We start from the raw sequence: 21,225 nt of genomic DNA, 5'->3' as shown, positions 1-21,225 counted from the left end.
TCTAGGACCTTTTCCGCTTCCCGCCCCACCGCCCGCCCTCTTCTCCTGACCTTTCCGAAGAGGAAGTGGCAGGGCGACCCCGGATGGAAAGCGGGGAGCGGTAGCGCCTCATTTCCTTCGAGCGGGAGGCAAACGTCTCCGCTTCGGGGGACCAGGAGGGTGAGCTGCGCCGTGCTGTAGCGCCTCATTTCCTTCGAGCGGGAGGCAAACGTCTCCGCTTCGGGGGACTAGGAGGGTGAGCTGCGCCGTGCGTCCGGGAGGCGCCGTTGTTGCCTGGCCCAATTCGGCGCCTTTCCTCGGGGCCGCGAGCAGGGCCTGCTGTTTCCCTCGCTGTGCCCGTTTCCTCCTTTTCGGAAGGGAAAGTGGAGCTGGGCTGCTCCAGTGATGTTGGGCCTTCTCTCGCTCTTTTCTGTCGCGTCTCCTGGAGGTCGAGGAGATGGGACCCCTGCTTCTGGGGTCAATCGAGGGACCGAGGCGAAAGAGGAGCTGCTCGCAGTCAGTCAACTGCTCGGCAGTCTCCCGATGTTGAGGATTATTGTTACTAGATTTGTGTCCACCTTTTTATATATAACTAAGGCGCCGAACATACCTAATACTTCTGCCTCTTACTTTTCCCGCAGGCCCGTGCAAAGGGTTTGAAATTGTTGTTTTGCAGTGCACATTAATACGAATGAATCACCTCTTTGAATTAATAAAGCAGCCATTCTTTTTTGCAAGACTAATGAAGCCACTTAAAAGCTACCCTTGGTTTTTTATGTGCATGCACTGGCAACATTTCTGCTGGTTTTACCAATAAAATGGCTGCATGTACCCAGCTATGTGGGGATAGCTGTCAACCAGCTGTGTGTACCTCACAAAGGATGCTGCTGTTTTAATTATGTGAAAAGAGATTGTTTGCATTCATATGTTTTGAAGAAACTTTTTTGAATATTTTGCACATCACTTTTAACAGTCATACAGATGAATCATCCCCAGTACTCTTTCTTTTAAAAATATTGGAAAAGCAGGGTAGTACTTGGATTTGGTAGTACTTGGATTGGAGAACCAGTCTGGTCTAGTGGTTAAGGCACCAGGCTAGAAACTAGGAAACTGAGTTCTAGTCCCGCCTTAGGCATGAAAGCCGGGTGGGTGACCTTGGGCCAGTCACTCTCTCTCAGCCCAACCCACCTCACAGGGTTGCTGTTGTGGAGGAAATTAGGAGGAAGGAGGATTAGGTATGTTTGCCGCCTTGAGTTATTTGTAAAAATAATAAAGGGATAGAAATTAAATTAAAAATTGAGTTATTTATAAAAATAATAAAGGTGGGAGAGAAAATAGATTAAATTTAAAAAAAATGTAGAAGGGGCCTAAGGGTATAAGCCATGTGTCCAAATAACCTAGTGTGGGTTAAGGGCCTTAGAGAACACAAAATACTGAGGAGGCATGTGAGAAGGGAACTTGGTTGGGTAGGATGGGAAAGAATTGTAATAGAGTATCTTGGAAAAAGGTGTAGAATAAGCTTGTGTGTGATTTGTTTGACAAAGCAGAGCCTACCATTGCCTTTATTTAGCAGCATAGCCAAAAGAGCTCATTGCAGTAGAAGTTGATGTGGACATCTTTATGACCCAGTAGACATCAGTTTATCAGAATGGTCTGTCAGCAAGGTCTTGTTTAATAATAATAGAAAATATTATTTTTTGTTTGCAGCTGTAACAGGAGAACAAGCTCTTCAGCTAATATGGCTGAGGTAGTAGAGAGTGGAAAGCATAAGAGAAAGTTTGTTGAAGAAGATGATAGCGTAACTACTAAACGCCCACATACCGATTCTCTTGTTGAAAATGATGATAAAATTGCAGATAAAAAGTCTTGTGATGAAGGTCAAACAGGAGATAAAAACACTCTCAATCGTGAAATAGAAACTGAAGAAGTTCGTAAAAGGAAAAGAGTGAGTGTTTCAAATATTAATTTTTACAGTAATCAAATTCTTCCAGTCTCTTTTTCCCTATGTTTGAGGATAATTAAAATGTAGGCTACTATTTGGATAGAACTTTAGAAACATATACAACTTTATATTCTAGGCTGTTGTGTTAAAGTTTTGTTGACCTTTTGGGTAGACTTGCATAGGATTCTGCTGTTATGGACCAAGTCAAGACTTAGATATATTCACCCATAGATGGATATTAGGAACTTCAGACTGATGGATAGCCATGTCTGGGAAGATTTTATAAAACAGTGCAGTATACTAGTAGTGATTCCTGGAAGTCAGCATGGATTTGTCAAGGACAGGTTTGCCAGACTAATCTTACTGCATTTTTTGTTCATATAAGTTTCTTAGTAGATTGTGAGAATGCTGTGGACATAATATATTTATACTTCAGGAAAACATTTAACAAAGTATCTCATGATATCCTGATGGTTATGTCTGTTTGGTGGATCCATAGCTGATTTGAAAACTATAATCAAAGAATGCTAATACATAGTTCTCATAGAACTGGAATGAAATATTATGGTACAGAGTTCAGAATACTCTTTTAACATTTTCATTGATGATTTGGATGAAGAAGTAGTGGGAATGCTTATCAAATTGACAAAAAACTGAGTAAGAGGAGCAGGAACAAGATTTAAGGTGACTGGGCCTTTCCAACTTAATGAGTCTATGACACACAAGAGCAGAAGGTTTGCTTTTAAATGACAACAGCAGCAGCAACAACAACAGCATGACAAAGTAGCAACAATGGTGCATTGGCATATCTGCAAGAGATACCACTTGCCTGCAAGCAAGAACTGGTGGGACCATAAAATAGGCAAAGTAATAGAAAATGAAGAAGCCAAAGTGCTCCTGGACTTTAGAATTCAAACAGACAAGCATCTGCTACACAACACCCCAGGCTAAATAATTGATAAGAAAGACAAAAAAGTCTGGATAGTGGACATTGCAAGACCTGAAGACAGCAGAATAGAAGAGAAAGAACTGGAGAAAATCACAAAAGACCTGCAAACAGAAATAGAACGACTGCAGCAAAAGAAAGCAAAGATAGTACCAATAGTAATAGGTGCCTTGGGTGCAATTCCTAGATACCTGGAGCACCACTTGAATGCTACCGGCATTGACAAAATCACCATCAGTCAATTGCAGAAGGCAGCTTTACTTGGAACAGCTCGACATCCTGTGATGATACCTTTAATATTATTAAACAACAACATCTGCCTATCCCAGATCCTTGGGAAGGACTTGATAGGTGGACAAAAATGCCAAATCCAGTCTAAACATCTGGCTGACTGTGCGACCGACTATAATATACTAATTTTGTATGCTGCCTGATTCTCATTGTCTCTGGGCAACTCACAACAATCAAACAAAAAAATTAAAATAAAATCAATAAAATATTAAAGATGAAAGATGGCAAGTGTGGTGAAGTGAGAGATCTCTCTTTCTCCCTCACCAAAGGCCTGGATGAAAAGCCAGATCTTCACAGCTTTTCTAAACAGTAGTGAGTTACATATGAAGGAAATGAAGCAACTTTAGACTGTTCTTCAAACCAGTATTGCTTTTGATAATAAAGTAGCAGCAATATCCAAAAAATGCCTTTGCCACTGTAAACAGAAACACCAGCTTCATGTTGTTCCCCTTTATATAAAATAAATCAGGAGGAGAAAGAATTTATTGTTATAGACAAACGCATCTTATTTATACTGAAATTAAATTACTACAGTGCATTCTATGAAAGCTTGCTTTTAAATAATATATGGAACTTCACTTGATTCAAAATGCAATAGTAAGATACTTAAATAAGTTTGCTTATTCATCTTTTAGTATTTGTTTAATATGATCTTTTTCATGTTTACTGTAGTCACACTTTTATAGTTCTGCTTTCTTTTTTTCTGTACTCTTATTTATTTTGTTTTTTTTTTAAAGTGGGTTAGAATTTGGCAGGACATATAAACTCCAGATGTAAAGATGTAATTTTTACTGTGAAAGGAATGCACCAAATTAAAAATATTGGGACTTAGCTATCACCTAAATGTATGTAAATCTTTACATGGTACACTTAATTGTTTATTTTATGTTTTATGTAGCATACAGAAGCTGTAGCAGCACATTATAATAAGCTTGAAGAGGTTGGATTGGAACAACGTAGCATGAGTCGCATCGTCTATCTCCGAAATTTTAACAATTGGATAAAAAGTGTGCTTATTGGTATGTCTTTGTTTTAAAGAGTTCCAAGTATTTGTATATTCAGACATCTACTTTTGGGGGAAAAATTGACTGGTATTACAGCTGGCCATAAGGAACAAATCTCAAACTTAATTTGTAAATTCTAAATATTAGATTTTATATTAGAACATTAATATTTTTATTAATGCACCAAAAAAAAAAAGGACTGCACTCGTCAGTGTTGTGCTATAATGCAAGCATTACATGTATCTGTCAGAGTATTTTTCTGTTTATTGTTTTGGTCTAAAAAATGTGAGATTGTAGTCATGAATATATTGTGAGGTAGAAGTGATACTTTTTGTCAAAAGTACACCTCAGACCAGACTAGTCATCTTTGGATATAACTAAAATTAATCATTGGAATCCTGAGAATTCAGTGATGAAAATAGCTTTCCTAAGATTTAACACATAAACTAGAAACATTCTGATGTGAATTAAGTTTTCTTGGGATGCAGTCCTATACACTTAACTAGAAATAAATTCCATTGAGCACAGTGAAGCTAACTTCTGAGATGAAAACTCTTGCTCCATGCAAGTGCACCATGATTTTCTTTTTATCTCATACCTCTCAAAGATAGGAACAATACACTGGAGCTCTAAAGCTCTCAAAATAACCAGGGAGCTGTATTTTAATACAGGGACAATATTTCATCTTCTCAGGATTGTTGTTATTTTTTCTTTTAGGTGAATTCCTTGATAGGGTACGACAGAGAAAACAAAACATTACAGTGTTAGACTTGGGATGTGGTAAAGGTGGGGACTTGCTGAAATGGAGAAAAGGCCGAATAAGTAGGCTTGTATGTACAGGTAAGAAGGCAGATTAATTCAATATGGGAATCATGTTAAATTGTCAACATAGAAAAGGGAGTTTGAGATATCTTTAGTGATTTTCATTCTGCAAATATGATTTGTGAAAACAATAAGATACTTTAAATCCAGATATAGGATAAACTAGCTTAATAGTACCTGGCTCTGCTGGGGTGAAGGAGTGGAAAAAAAATTCCAAAGGGCTATTTATATCCATTTTATGCTTCAGTTATACTCAAGATGGCTAACATTGAAAACAATTCTGAATCGATTCTGAAATTGAATTAAACTTGGATATTGTACAATTAAAGCAGAATAAAAGCAGCAAAATTAGAATCTAGTGTCCTCCTGTGCAGTAGTCTAAAACAGTTTCTCTTTACACACCACCATGAAGAGGGAAGGCAGCCCTTTTCCTGCAGGTGAGGAGATTTAAACTCTGATTCAGGTGCATAGTTTCTTGAATGGTGTAAGTAAAACCGGTTCTGCAGTACTTAACAGTATCTACTAGAAGAGATGTTTTAAATAGCACACACAATATGGAAGAGAGCCAAATTTCTTGTATTTGGCTGATTTTACAGCTGGAATTCTGTTTGTCTTGCCAACCTGCTAGATTGCTATCTGGAATCATAAGATGCATTATTGTCCTCACAGAAAATGTGTATGTCAGCTACACATACGATAAATAAGTAGCACATGTGCTGACTGAAATACTCTTTAATCATTCTTTAGTTAGATCTCCTCAATGCGGATGTTCCATTTCTAAGGTCTCTTAAATCCTATTTGGTACATGGTTGACATACATAAGCCCCCATATTCCTCAAAATACTCAAATCACTAGCAACCAGGACAGCACTGGAATATTTGATTCAAAAGGCTTGTTTAGGATCTGAGGTTGGTTTGCCAGCATTGGCTAACTCTGTCTGACAGTAATGATGGTAGATCCTCTCTGGTGACCTGGATCAAATATAACAATATCACTGTTTATCTTCCCACCTTTACAGCTATGGGATCCTGCTGAATAATGCCTTAATATTAAAAGGGAAATGTAATTGATGCCTTTTTGATAATGACTAATTTTCAGGGCAGTCCAACCTGTTCCTGATGAGAGTAATGCTATCCAGCTCAGAGACAAGGCAAGAGTGATGGCATCTTTGACCTGGCCTGGTTTTTGCTTTCCCGCCTTGCCACAATTATTCATATGTATCTGTTCTCATATCAGGATAATGTCTATACGAAGCTCAACTATGCAGAAGCACATATATATATGTATATACACACACAGACACAAAAGGCATCCCATAAGACCAGGTTTATTGAATTTTACTTTTGTTTATATGTAAATAATTATAATTATTCATATATATTTACATATATAGTTATTTATAATTTATAATTTAATTATTTGTTTATATTTTGTGTGTGTAATTTGCCAATGTGATCTTTTATACTTAGTTCCTGGATCAAGTGCAGCACAAAATAAAGTCACAAAGGACAAGTGATGTAACAAATGGAAAAATTGAGTAGGGAGATAGTACATATGATATACTGATTAAGAATCACTGGACAAAGTGCCAGATGGCAAATACATAAGCATTTAAAAAGAAAGATGGAAGTCATTATGGATTTATACATGGAGGTTCATGCTACACTAGCGGCAACCAGTAATCAGCTTCATTTTAAAAAAAAAGTCTGTAGGTTCTGAAAGATTCTTGGGTGCTTTAATATAAAAATGCACCATATAAAAAGTAAGGCCTGGAAAGCTATTTTTTGAATATTTCTAAAGGTATGTTTGAATGGATGATTGAGTAAATAAGTAGATAGAAGTTCCATTTCTTCAGTCAGTTTGGTTCTATTCATAAAGTAGCCCAGTTTTCTAGAGTCCAAAGCAGGCTAGTGAATAAAGAATTATTCTAAGTCTGGAAAATCAAAATACGTTTGAGGTTGCTTTTTTTCATTTGTCTTTAAATTTGGAATGAAGGCCTCTCAAAACCACAAATATCCATGCAAATAAAAGAACTGAAGATGAAGAGCTTATTGTCTTTTGTAGTACAGACAGTCCTCATTTAGCAACCACAGTTGGGACCAGAAACTTGGTTGTTAAGCACAGAGGCTGCTAAGTAAAACATCAAGCTTTTACAATTTTACTTTGGCTTTCCTTTCCTTTACAGACCTGCGAACGTCACAAACGTAAGGACTGGTTGCAAAGTTACTTTTTCATCACTGTCGTAACTGTGAATGGTGACTGTACCCTATATCCTGGAAAGATTTGAGATCTAAAAAATAAAACAAAATGCATCCATTGGTGATAAAAAAGCAAACTGTGTTGTCCTATACTGTGCTCATGGCAAACACTTGTGTTAAACACTTGCCGAAGGTGTTACTTTTAGGTTTGATCTAATATTTGCTGTGAATAAGCACCACCGAACAGTGGTACCTGTGTACTATAAATAAGAACTATTGTACATATGTTCTAAATAGAAATGAATTGATTTCCATTAAGCCTACAGTTTTGCTAAATGTCAGCCTTCAAATGAGTGATACTATTTTAGATTTTTACTGTGTGTGTGTGTTTTTTTTTTACATAGATATTGCTGGTGTATCTGTACAACAGTGTGAACAGCGTTATCAAGATATGAGAAACCGTGGTCGCCAGAATGATAGATTTTTTAGTGTAGAATTTGTAACTGCTGATAGTACCAAGGTATAGTTGTTTCATGCTCTTATTTTCTTTCTATTTCTTTGAGATTTGTTGTTCTTAGTATAAAATGTGGAAAGTAGTTACATTATTAGTGAAGTAAAAATTTAGAAAAAGGTGTTGAAGAACACTTTCAGTAAAATTGTTGCATATTTTACAGACTGAATAATTAATAATCTTACTGGAAGGGGAGTCAGGAACCTACAAGGAATTAGTCTTAAACATTCTCTCTAGAACTGTTAAGATTTGTGGCATATTGATGAGAAAAGCACAAATTGGTAATTTTTATCATATGGAACCATGTGTTCAGAAATTCAGAAGTTTATGTAACTATTTTTTTATATACCACAAATCAACATATGGTTTGCCTAAAATTGTTCTCTTCTTTGTTGTTTTCTTTCCTGGAAAAAAAATCTCCAAATGGTATTTTTTAGAATTCAGTTCATAAAGATGTAACAGATATTAGACACAGTAGATATAAAAAGGTACTTTAATTAGGTTTTCAAAAAGCTTTGTGGTTAGGATGCTGGAATAATGGACATTTGTTTTTACTTCTCTTGTTTGTTTGTTTCAGGAACTTCTGTCTAAAAAGTACAGGGATAGCAATATGTACTTTGACATTTGCAGTTGTCAGTTTGTGTATCATTATTCATTTGAGACCTATGAGCAAGCAGATATGATGCTTAAAAATGCTTGTGAGCAGCTTTCCCCAGGAGGATACTTCATTGGCACAACTCCAGATAGTTATGAACTTGTGTAAGTGGGTGAGAATGAATTATGCGAGAGCAAACAAAGGAAATACTATTTATTTATTTATCAAATTTCTCTGCCGCCCATCTCGCACACAGCAAATATCTTAAGTCAGATATTTTCAAATGTGAGCTACTTTGAAATTGATTTGACAAACCATTCCTGCCGTAACAATGATGAATACTCATCCTCTTATATTATCCCCCCTGTTTCATTTGTTAGCCTACCTGCAGCTTTTCTCTTACGCTTTTTACAGCTGCTGTTGTATCTCAGTACAATTGGAGCAGTAAACTTTCTCCAGAACGGAAAAGGACACATGATAATCAACATTAATTTCTGTCAGTTATTAAACAATTGCAACAACATACCTCTTTTTCACCCACACAACATTATAAAGCTTGAATGAAAGAAGCTTAATAGATTTTTCTGTGAAAGAAGTGAGTTCCATTCCATTCTGGTATCCCAAAATCAATTGCAGGACTCAGAATTATGCTTCATATATATTGATCCAATGTATCTGTGTGGTTGTGAAGAGTTGAAAATGACTTGATGGTACATAACCAGTCAGTCAATACTGATCCAGCTCCAGTTTGTGGACCTTGTGGCTATAATCTAATGTAATCCTGTATTTAATATATAATATAAATATGTAAGTGAGAAATATGTCTGGTTTGATTCTGTATCATGTTGGCCCACAGGGTTCCTAACAGTTTTAAATTCTCAGACTTCCTCTTAAATAAGCACCTCACTTCTATATCTTGAAAGTACCCCATCAAGTATTTTCACTGTTCCAAACACTGAATGTGAAACCATGAGATAATTGACAATTACAGCCATAAGTAGAAACTATTATCTTTTTAAAAAAATACAGTTAATAAGTAGGAGCACATTGGACTTGAAAGCAAGAATGTGACAGGTGATCCTAGGAAGACACAAGCCCTTTGGTTTAAGGACTTGCAGAAATATGCTATTTTTGCATCTCCCCATTTTTCTTTCTAATTTGAAGCACTGCACAGCCATTAGGCTTTGGCTATTCTCTATTAACTAACTTACTTATTCAGAATATCCAAAGACATGTGGCCACCGCGTTTCTCTGTGAGCCTGTTGAAAGGTTGCTGCTCCAAGCATGTTGGGGCAAGTCAGATGCCCCTTACCAAAGTGTCGAGGCAGTCGCATTTTCCACAGCTGCTTCACTATGCCAGCAGTCTCAGCAAAAGTGATTTCCACATGCACGAATGTGCAGACAACCTGGAAAAGCTCTCTGAGCCGCTGCACTAAGCCTTTGGGAAAGTGTGGCTGCTTCACGGCTTTGAAGATACTTTGTTCTGTTAGCTAGCTTCTTAGTGATCTTTGGATAAGCTGTATGATTCTACTTAAGTTTAACCAAATGTTGTAATTGTCTTTTGTAATGTTTTGCCATAGAAAACGCCTTGAGTCTTCAGAAACAAACTCATTTGGGAATGAAATTTATACTGTGAAGTTTCAGAAGAAGGGAGATTATCCCTTGTTTGGTTGCAAATATGACTTCCACTTGGAACAAGTGGTTGATGTCCCAGAATTCCTGGTTTATTTTCCACTGCTGGTGGAGTAAGTTCTTACTTAACCTTATTATTTATTTTTTGCATGTTAGCTTAGTTTAGTTTTATTTTTTTAAACCTCTTTGCTCTGTATTTTAAGTATTGTCAGCTACTTTGAGTAGTTGACAAAGTGGAAAGGTAGGTTATAAAACAACAGCAACAGAAGTAATACTCTGTTTTATTTAAATGTTTGTCAGAGTTGCCCATAAGTTGGTTTTGCCTATTTTAAGTTTCTCTATGGAGTAACTTAGGTTTAAGTTTCTTTCAGGAGTACTGAACTGTTCTTGTTCTTATTCAAACAAACAGTGGACTTTGAATTCCCTTATACAGTATCTTCTTCTTCATTCCTTCCTTTTCTTAATATCCTCTCTCGGGCAGAATTAACACTGATTAAAATCAGTGTCTTTGGTCCTATAGTCTAATGCTGAATTCTGACTTACTTTCCAGTGTTCATAGAATCAGCAGTATGGTGTGTCTGCAAAAAAGGCAAACATAATTTAAGGCTGCTTGTTTAAAAGTACAATTTCCAAAATCATGGAAAATAATTGTTTCTCTGCATTAGTCATACTCCACCTCAAGAATTGCTTCTGGCACTGGATGCAGTATTTTAAAAGGACTCAGGCAATTCAAAACAAATGTAAAATGGCAAAGAGGATGATCAGGGGACTAGAAATTAGATTTTCCAGAAACAAGACAACTGGAGAACTCTTGAGAAAATACGTCTTTTCAAGTACCAGAAGAAGTGTCACACAAAAGAATGCCACAACATGTTCTCTGTTGTCTCAGAATCGGAAAATAGAATAATGGTATTAAATTATGAGAATGTAGATTCTAATTAAATGCTTCTTTACGGTAAGATCAGTTTGACAGTGAAACTTGTTACTTTAGGAGGTAGTGGGCTGGATATCTTCAAGCAAAATTTAGACAAACATTTTTAACAGATGCCTTAATTTTGATTTCCACATTGAGCACAGTATTGGACTTGGTGACCTAAATAATTCCTTCTGATCCTATAATGCATGTAGAAGAATTGCTGCAATTTTGATGCAGATTACATGGCATTCCTGTGATACAAATGAAATAGCATTTGAAAACTTAGTATTTTGAGGATAGAAATAGTAATTTCATGATATGTTACTAAATTTATTCTGCAGCATGGCAAAGAAGTATGGAATGAAACTACTCTACAAAAAAACTTTTTGGGAGTTTTATGAAGAAAAAGTGAAGAATGTGGAACATAAAATACTTCTGCAACAAATGATGGCATTGGAGGTAACTGCTCAATATAGATGTAGATATGTGCAATCTTAAAATGTTGGTCTGGTCAAGTATCAGGTACTTTTCAAATAATGTACTGTCATTAGGCTAAAAGTGAATTTTGTAATAGTTTCCATGTTAGTTTGCATTTGAATCAAATGTATTTATTACAAGGTTTTGGCTTGTGCTACTGGCTAATCGCTTCTGTAATAAACATTAAAACGTATTTAAAATCTAATTGATGTATGGATACAACAGTGGGACTAACCTACTGTAAAATGTTTAAGTCTGTTATTGACAGATCCTACCTTCCCCTTTTGGATGTGATCAAAATTATAAGAAATGCAGTTGCGACACACTTGGACAGCATCAGATTGCAGAAGGTTAAGCTGAGATATGGGCTGTGGACACAAAATGTAGTATCATGCCAAAGCTAAGTTGGTCTCATTCTGTTAAGAGCCTGAATAGAAATCACTTCTAGCTCCTTTAGTTCCATAATGGGTGAAATGAGGTATATAAACATAGATTGGAAGATACAGATGTTATGAAACAGTGCATTTTGTTGTGGAGATGATCACCTGCCCATATAATTTTTAGTTGTTGCCCTTGGGTTATATTCGCATTAAGTCTGTTTAAGCTGTTTTTCAGAAATACCCTGCTGATGAAGGTTCCAGATCGGCCTCACATATAAAAGAGGATTATGAGCATGCAGAAATGTTTAAGAGGGATGGAAAAGCAAAGCTTCCTTTTGTAAGTATTTGCAGAATTGTATTTCTTTGAAGCATAAGACCTGTCTTTCGAAGGCATAGTAACTATCTAAGTCAATGTGATTACTGCAATATCCTGTCTTTTGACCAGATCAATTTGGTTGAAGTGTTGCAATTCCAGGTATTTTTTTTCTCCATCTTCCCTCTGTTGGGCAGGCTTAGGACTCAATAAATGTCTGTGTTAGATGGCATATTGCACACATTCTCCTCTCTTCTGGTGCCACTATGAAGCAAGGATATTTTCTCAGTTTGCCAACTTGGCTGCAAATTATGAAGCCAGCCTGTCTCATTGTCCAAATGTCATGTTAGGCACACAATGTTAACATTAGGTTTGCTTGTGCAGCAAATAACGTTTTTATAGTTATTATTTGAAACATCTGAGCCTTAAAAGGAGAAAAAATATAGTGTAGGTATTTTGTTTATGATATTAGCATATGATAACTTACAAAGATGGCTTTATGTATAACCAGGGGTGTTCAAAATGAAGTAACATTAGCCTTTTACATAGTAAAGGTAAAGGTTTCCCTTGACATTAAGTCCAGTCGTGTCCGACTCTAGGGGGCGGTGCTCATCTCCGTTTCAAAGCCAAAGAGCCGGCGTTTGTCCGTAGACACTTCTGTGGTCATGTGGCCGGCATGACTAAACGGAACGCCGTTACCTGCCCGCTGAAGCGGTACCTATTAATCTACTCACATTTGCATGTTTTCGAACTGCTAGGTTGGCAGGAGCTGGGACTAGCAACAGGAGCTCACTCCGTCACACAGATTCGAACCTCCGACCTTCCAGTCAGCAAGCTCAGCAGCTCAGCGGTTTAACCCGCAGCGCCACCACGTCCCTAGCCTTTTACATACGTTTATAAAAATTGCTAGCTTATATAACTTTACTTGTCTACCTATCTAGAAATAGTAATTTAAGAGAGTTCAGCTACTGCTTGAAAACAGAAGTAATGTCAAAATGAATTGAATTGACAAAATGCTTTGTGTCCTTATTCCTGAAAGTGGTTTTTGCTCTGGGTACAAGAGCAAAAGTTGTACGAGAATATAAGTAGCCCTTGTTTAACAACTGTTCAAAGTTATGGCAGTGATGAAAAAGAAACTATACAACCAATCCTTGCATTTATGACCTTTGCAGGTCTGTAAAGCAAAGGAAAGTTGAAGTAAGATCATAAGCACAGTTGTGGATTCACTTAGTGACTGCTTCACTTAATGGTCCCAATTGTGGTTGCTAAATGAGGACTACCTGTACTAATATTAAGAAATTAGGGAATATTGTTATCACCTAGGTAAAAAAAAAGTAAGAAACCAGGGAATATTATTATTACCTACTAATATTTAGAAATTAGGGAGTTCTAATATTAAGAAATTGTTCCAGGTAGACAAATAGTTATATTCGAGCCAATTGCTAACTATGTTTGCCACAATAGCTTTAATATATGTGGAGAGTCGCAGACACTATTTTTACCATGAGAATATTAATATTAAGGAACTAACTAGCAGTACAATATTATGCACAATGGATTGAGCAGTTGTAGGCTTGTATATCATTGTTTGTTAACTGATTTATTGGTGCTTGAAATACAGAAGAAAACAGCATAAGTTTAGGGTAACTTGAAGATATCCTTGAGTTAAACTTAACTTCTGGTAGCTATATAAAGTCTTACCATGTAGTTTTTTGTGGGGAACAGTATGGAAGTGGTTTACCATTGTTGTCTTCCAGAATATTTTTCGCTTCCAAGTCTAGCCTACTGCCTTGGTGGTCCCTGATCCAAAGTACTGATCAGGGACTGACCCTGCTCAGGTTCTAAGACCAGACAAGGTCCTCCAGATGCTGTTAGCCTATATATGACAAAACTCACTCTTTCTTTAAATTTTCTTCCTGTGAAAATGGTATTTTAACTTTAGAAAGATGGAATTTCTCAAATATCTATAATTGGACGTTATTATTTATTTATTTTCATCTCATTTGTTTTATTTTGTTAATACATTTTATTAAGTTTCAAGAGAAGAATAAAAACTACAAAAACAAAAAACTACAAAGAAAAAAAACTAAACAGTGCAAAAACATGAGAATTTTTTTTTCAGATTTACAAAAAGATGTGGCTTCCGACTTTTAACAGCAAGGATATACAAAAATTTCCATAATCAATCTCTTACTCTATATTAAACCAAAACACCAAATTATTTCTATAAGTCATTCCACTTTAGCACATAATAAAGATCACTCAATACAGTTACTCCTCCCCCTTATATTAAAATAAAGAAGAAAAATATAAACCTCCTAAACATCTTTCTCCCCTCCAAAAGATAACACCTATTTAATTATTCCCTTCCTACCACTATTCTGTACATTTATGTCTACTATAATAAGAATAAATTTAAAAAGCACATAGGTTGTCTGCTATTATACTTGATAATACAACAGTTTTAGTAATCTTAATCTCAATAAACCCAAAAAACAAGAACAATTCAAAACAGTAAATCCAAATCTTTAAAAGCAAATAATTTCAATCAAATCCTTAAAGCAAACCAGATAAACATTATTTAACCCTAATACAACAGTTTTAATAATATTAATCTTAACCCAAAAAAGCCAAAGAGTTCAAAGCAATAAATCCAAATCTTATCTCACTTCAAAATAAACCTGAATATACCCCCACAATGTGCACAGAGCTTTTCTCTTGAAAGAGTCAAATAACCCAACTGCCCCCCTCAAAGATGCCAGGTTCTTTTCATGGCATTCCACCAGAAAGTCAATTTCACTTGTGGCTTGCAGATCCCTCTCTCCCTTAAATTTCTCCAACTCCACTATCCAATCTTCATCCAACATCTCAATAAAAATCCCAATGTCACTCTTAAACATTTCTATCACTGTTAAATTCCTCAATTTCATCCACCACATCCCCAGCCTGATAGCACATTTTAGATCTCATATTTTCCAGTGTTCTGAATATCTTGCATAAAAGTCTGATAGTCGAAAAAGATTTGTTTAAAATCTTGGTGGAAGTCAGAAAGAATCTGTTTGAAATCCTCCATGTCTCACACAGTAGAATATGGTGCCCCCATGGAGCTTAACCAGTGAAAGTTGAAGCTAAGGAAAAGTTCTGGAGTGTGTTTACGCAGTGAAAGTGAGATAGACAGTTCCAAGGGAAAGTGAAAACAGAAAGCTGAAGGTTCAGATCAGCCGATTCAATGTGTAGGAAAATGCTAATATCTTCAAATTTAATACAAAAATAATAACAGGAAGGCAATTATTTACTCTCAGTCCTCCTTTATATTTGAAAGGAAAACGGAATCCAGAACTAATTTTTTTAAAAAAAAAATAATCCCAAAAATAACGATAAGCACCAAGAGAACCAGCTTCTCCTTGCTGTAGAAGGGTTACATATACTTTTTTAAAAAAAAATACAAATTGGTGATACAGAAATGGGATGGCTGGTCTTAATGTCCCTTTAAGGCTACAGCGCGGCTTGGAAAGTGATGACGTCCCCGCCTCCCAGCTGGCTCATACCAGTCAAATGCGAATGCTGTTTGCGATCTTCTGGTTGCAAGTAGCCGTCCGGAGGGCAGATGGGGTGATTCCAGGTGTTTTCCTTTATCTGGAGAACACTCCTGGGCTTCAGGAGAAACTGCCTGAACCTGAAAAAAATTGCCACATTGTCAGCTCCGCCCACTGAGCTCGTGGGCACAGCCGCTCAGTCTGCCATTCCCCACCAGAAGCCCCTATTTTCATATAATTTGTGAGGCTCTTGCCAGGTTACACTTTTAACAATAAAACATCCACAGTACAAATCATTTTACATAATGATAAACAATAATCAAACCATAGATAAAATGATAAGGCAACCAATAACAATACATGTAAATGGCAACTTCTATAAGCAAAGGGCTTCTTAAAGTGAGGTGCCCAGAGTTAGGCAGCATACTAGTTTAAATAATAATAATAATAATAATTTTAAATAATTTCTTGAAGCTTAACAAAATAAGAACTGATCAGATTTCAGAGGGCAGGGAATTCAGTAACATTGCTCCCATCATAGAAATCCTCCATCTGTCTAATCTCTCAGGAATGGGAGGCTGCTCATAGATTCTTCTGGGTGCTTAACTTCAGATGGGTTGAAATTGAAACCTAACATGATTTTGGCTGTTTCAAAGGTATGAGATCTTCGTATTAATTCATCTTCCAGGTTCAAAGAAAATGCATAAGTATTGTAGAACACAGTTTGGCTTTCTGAAATACAGGAAAGCTTAAGAGAAAAAAAAATTAGTGTTAGGCGAAGCATTAATTAAAGAGTTAATCAATGATCGCCCTTTATTTATAACTGCTTAACATATGTACAGTGAAAAATTCTTGTTGATTTCTCTCTCTCCTTTTAGGGAACACTGAGTAAACCTGAATGGGAAGCAGCAAGTACGTATTGTGAGCAGTGTTTGAAAATTCCTGGAATAGTTCAGTTATAATCAAATATGTATCAAAATAGATCTATATCTATATCAGTATCAAATATCTATCAAATATAGATATCAAATCCTGCATTTCTGCAGTTGTCATGCTATTTTACTATTATGACAAATTTCTTTAGCGGGATATTTCATAAATCTACGAAGTGTTGGTGGAGGTGTTCTCTCCTTGGTAGTTCCTTGATTAATCAACCCCCACCAACACTATCAGACCAAGCTCCTGTATATAAACAGAGAGCACACCCCACTCCCTTCTAGCACTGAAGATGATGCCTAGTCAGGCAACGAAATGTCTGCAAGCAAACAACCAAGATCAGCGCCAAGGACTCCACAGACCTACAAAGTGCAATTTTTGCAGAAAAGGACTTGCTATTCATAGTAGTAAATGCAAATTGATCAGACCCTTATTCAGTGTGGGTACTTAGATTAAATTCAGTCCTTTAATTGCATCATTCATTCATACATACATACATACATAAAGTGATTTCTTATTATCTTGGCTTACATGACATAAACCACATGTGTTAAGCACAACCATATACATTATTATTCATACTGTTAATAGATTTACAGAAGTGACCCCCATCAGTGTAGATACTATAGTTATAGCAAAAGGAAAAAGTATAAGGTTGAAACAAACTGGTCTTGATTTAATTTAAATTAAAAAATTCAGTGCATTTAATTACTTTCTAGATATGCAGTAGTTTTTGTAATCTCTGTCAGTATGAATTAAAATGCATTAGCAACTGTTAGAAAAATCATGGCTGCGGCCAAGTCTTTGGTAACAGGTGCTGCAGATTCTGTACTGCTATACTAAGAGAGGACATGGATTTACAACAGTTAAATGTGGTTGATATAATTTACTTACCTTGCAGAATAGTATGTGGTATTTTAAAAAATAACTGTCTTTTCTTAAAAGTATACCACTGAGTACAGGTGCTTTCCATGTATTGACATGTTATTGGAAGTACTTTAGTCCACTGGCTATATTATGATTAATAATAATAATAATAATAATTCTCTAGTAAATATGAATAGGACATGCATAGTTTCAAATTTGTATATGTAAGTAATGAAAGGAGAACTAGGAACAAGTTATTGTGCTAAAATTTTTGAAATGAGATCAGGCTATTAATGTTTGTTTTTTTCCTTTCCAGGTATATACTTGATTTTTGCATTTGAAAAACTTTAAAAGGAAAAAGAAAACAATGAAATACAGATGAAATGATCTAGCATCCAAAGGGACAGCTAATTTTATATTTTTATGTTTGAGAGTGTGCAGGACACAACCAAAATTGGGGAAGCTTACGTTTGAGTTATGGCTGCCTATCTGTGACAGATGGAATTTGTGTGTGTGTGTGTGTGTGGTACGTATATGTGTTATATAACCATGAAATAGGAATTGGAATTTACCTTTTGTGTGGGATGGTTGAGTTCCTACTGTTAACAAAACATGAGTTTTCTGGAATACTTAGGGTGTTTTCAGGCTACTTATTGCTACTTATTGACTCCTTAAAGCTGTATCATGACAGTTGTCACAGTACTGTATGAAGAACTGATCATAATGTAGTAGTATGATAATGTAAGTGTTGCCAGCTAAAACATTTAAGGAATCAGGGATTTGATAATTACATTCCCAGGGACTACAAATAAGCAGCTCTACTTACTGTTACAGTTGTTGCAAAATAAACTTCCAAGTGATTATCACCTGAGATCCCCTGTCGCAAGATGTTGTTGGGTTGTATACAGTTGTAGGCTAGTAAATTTGTAAGCACTGAAGTGTAAGCCTGGATCCAGTAGCCATTGCAATCAATAGAAATGTTGTTACCCTGTTTTAGAACTATATTAGTGGGTATTTCCTTTCAGACAACTTGTAAAGGAGTTTAAGTGATTCCAAAGCTCTTGCATGCTTGCAAGCTCTGTGTGTATCAGGATACCAGAAATTCATTATTCATGGCTTGGATTTTCTATTTCACAATACAGTATTTTCAGTGCTAAATTAATTGTGGTTGGTATGTAAGGTGGGTAATATTTGGAGAGATACTAATTTGCTGTTTGTACTCCTTAGTGTGTAATTTCTTTTCAAATAGGAAATGAAAATTAAAGATATTTCTGTTCTTATCATTTAACTGTATCTGAGAAGTCGTATTCCTAACTGACTGTTCGCATATACAATTTGAAAACTTGAGATACATAAGTAGCAAAAGCCATTGCCAGTAGAATTTTTACAAATAGCATGTTTTGCTAGTCAGAATTGTCCTACAAATCATGATTTTGGTGAGCTGGATTTAATTGGACATACCCTTTTAAATGAGAGATTCATGGGTTGATACTACAGTGAAGTACACACTAAATGATGGTAGGTGCATGCAGGAATGTGTATTGTCTGGCCATGGTGTTCCAGATGAAACAGGCCAGTTTTATATCATGCAAAACACTACACCCTGTTTCTGAGGCTCAGAGGGTTAACTTCTGGAATACTGGTGGACAATGGCTAGATAAGCATAGTCTGGAGAACTGGAACATTGTGGAGTTCCTGGAATCATAGATTTTGCACATTTTGACATGATTGCACATATAAAAATTGTTTGTGGCTGGTGGCACATTTTTCTGATATGTGAGATATATATGAAGAGATGAGACTTATTTTTTTGAAATGAGAGAAAAGATTTTTGTCTATGCCCTTCCCATCAAATTCTCTCTCTTTCTCTCTCTCTCTCTCTTTCTATATATATATATTTATATTTGTTGTAACCATAGCTTTGAGTTGTAATCTTAAAAAATGAGTGCACCACTCAACTGCTTCAAAAATCACAATTCCTACCCACTTTGACATGAGGGATGTGAGGTATTCAGGCAAATACTGAACTAAAGGTGAGGTGTCAGCAATAACAGCTAAACATCACTTGTGTATTCAGTATTGGAATACATTTCTTTATTTGGCCAAGGGAACCTCAAGGGCTTCAGTGGCATTAAAATCCAGGAAGAATTCGCCATCACTTGATGTAAGGAACTTTAATAACAGTACAGGTGCTTGAAATAGAAGTGTAGCAGTGAATATGGAAAGAATAAAGGCTTTAGATCAGTGTTTCTCAATTTTGGCAACTTTAAGATGTATGGACTTCAACTCCCATGCTGGCTGGGGAATTCTGGGAGTTGAAGTCCATACTTCTTAAAGTTGCCAAGGTTGAGAAACACTGTTTAGATTGATGGCAACTAGCATACAGTATTTCCAAATTCGTGTTACTGCCAACAACAGGATATGCATACAGAAATTAAATCTATCTCAGCGTACATGAATTCCAAGGTCTCTGTAGCATAGGAATAACTTAAAAAGCAACAGAATTTGTAGTAATCAGTATTTCCCTCCAACTAATTAGAAGAGCATATTTGTCTGATACAACAATGGAAGCAGCAAGCACATGACCATCTGATTTTACAACCTTTTTTGCTGCAGTTGTTAAGCAAATCACAGCAGCTGTTAAGTGAATCACGCAGTCCCCATTGATTTTGCTTGTCAGAAGCCGGCTGGGAAGGTCACAAATGGTGATCATGTGACCCTGGGATGCTGCAAATGTAAATACATGCTGGTTGCCAAGTGCCCGAATTTGATCACCTAGCCACGCGGATGCTGCGATGGTTGTAAGTGCGAGGGCTGGTCGTGAGTCACTTTTTCAGTGCTGTTGTAACTTTGAATGGTCGCTAAATGGTCATAAGTCAAGGACTACCTGTATATACAAAACTAAGGCTAGGAAAAAGTAAACCATTTTAGTATGGAATAGATTACATGTGGTGCTTCCCTGAGGATCTTTTTTGTTGCTGGAAGACTGAATTATGCAGTCTAATCACTGTAGCTAAAAACTAGGGAAATAAATAATAAAATGGCTAATGAACTACATTCTTGGTATATTCTTGGTAATGTAACTTGTAAAAAACAGTCAGTCATGAATTGTAAATGAATGATTTGGGCATGTAGAGAGGCAAGCCTTTAATTTTCTTTTTAAAGGTCACATCCACTCTTAGCTAACTATTCTAGATGAGGCAGCACTCTCTCCAGCCTTGAAGGGGCCTGTCCTCCTGCAAGTCCATGGGGAACCCCAGATCTTTTGAGTTTCATTAAATTAGGAATGCATAACAGCACAACTCTCAAGCCCCTCAAAAGTTTGCTACTAATTATGATTTTCAGTGTACAGAACAGGAATTTATTACACAGGAATAATATTAACTATAATTTTAATTGCATATCCTTAATCCAATTTGGTTTTGTCCTATGCCAGTCTACTTTTTGAAGGAAGTCCCAAGCTTGGCATTAAAAGGCCAAGCGTCACTCTTGGGATGAAAAGAAGGCCACTCCCTGGAATTAGATGGTGAGAGCTTTGAACACTCTGCTGGATCAGAAACACTGCCTCCTATAATTAAAGTATTATTGATTTCAAATGGCAGCTCTTGCTTAACTCTGACAATGGAGATTTCAGATACTAACTACAGGAAATTCTCCTATTCATAAACATTGTATGCAGTTCCCTCACATTAATTTTAATTGCATTCACTGCCCTTCAGTTGATACTATACCTCAAGTTCTGGAGACCGTGATTTGAATGTGAGCATATTCTTTTTTTAAAAAAAACAAACCCATACATGAAATGAATGGGGATGTTTCAAGATTGGGTCATTTTGTTTAGGTTTTTTTAGAAACCTAGATCATGTTTTCTGAACAGTG

The 21,225-nt window shown here is 36.3% G+C and overlaps 1 protein-coding gene across 3 annotated transcripts; it reads left to right on the top strand.

Annotated features, from left to right (window-relative positions):
* The first annotated feature begins 18 nt into the window (after positions 1–18).
* RNMT (RNA guanine-7 methyltransferase) lies at positions 19–18,639 on the top strand. Of its 3 annotated transcripts, none has more exons than XM_063299063.1 (11): positions 19–159; positions 1,687–1,924; positions 4,057–4,177; positions 4,880–5,002; positions 7,588–7,703; positions 8,272–8,453; positions 9,870–10,034; positions 11,179–11,296; positions 11,930–12,031; positions 16,422–16,455; positions 17,663–18,639. In XM_063299063.1, exons 2-11 carry the CDS (start codon positions 1,718–1,720, stop codon positions 17,695–17,697), a joined length of 1,203 nt encoding a protein of 400 aa, XP_063155133.1. In that variant the 5' UTR covers positions 19–159; positions 1,687–1,717; the 3' UTR covers positions 17,698–18,639. The 3 variants fall into 3 exon arrangements, with proteins under 3 accessions (XP_063155133.1, XP_063155131.1, XP_063155132.1); XM_063299061.1 differs by having other exon boundaries at positions 59–100; XM_063299062.1 differs by having other exon boundaries at positions 152–235.
* Positions 18,640–21,225: the final 2,586 nt, after the last annotated feature.

This window comes from Candoia aspera, chromosome 3 (genome assembly GCF_035149785.1).
Source record: "Candoia aspera isolate rCanAsp1 chromosome 3, rCanAsp1.hap2, whole genome shotgun sequence".
Taxonomy (NCBI): Eukaryota; Metazoa; Chordata; class Lepidosauria; order Squamata; family Boidae; genus Candoia; species Candoia aspera.
The sequence above is the reverse complement of the archived record's forward strand: the minus strand, read 5'-3'. Positions and strand labels throughout refer to the sequence as shown.

Bases quoted from the DNA above. Each gene is read 5' to 3' on its own strand.
- RNMT (XM_063299061.1), top strand. The intron at 1,925-4,056 runs GTGAGTGTTTCA...TGTTTTATGTAG, and splicing joins AAGTTCGTAAAAGGAAAAGA to CATACAGAAGCTGTAGCAGC. The intron at 5,003-7,587 runs GTAAGAAGGCAG...TTTTTTACATAG, and splicing joins AAGTAGGCTTGTATGTACAG to ATATTGCTGGTGTATCTGTA.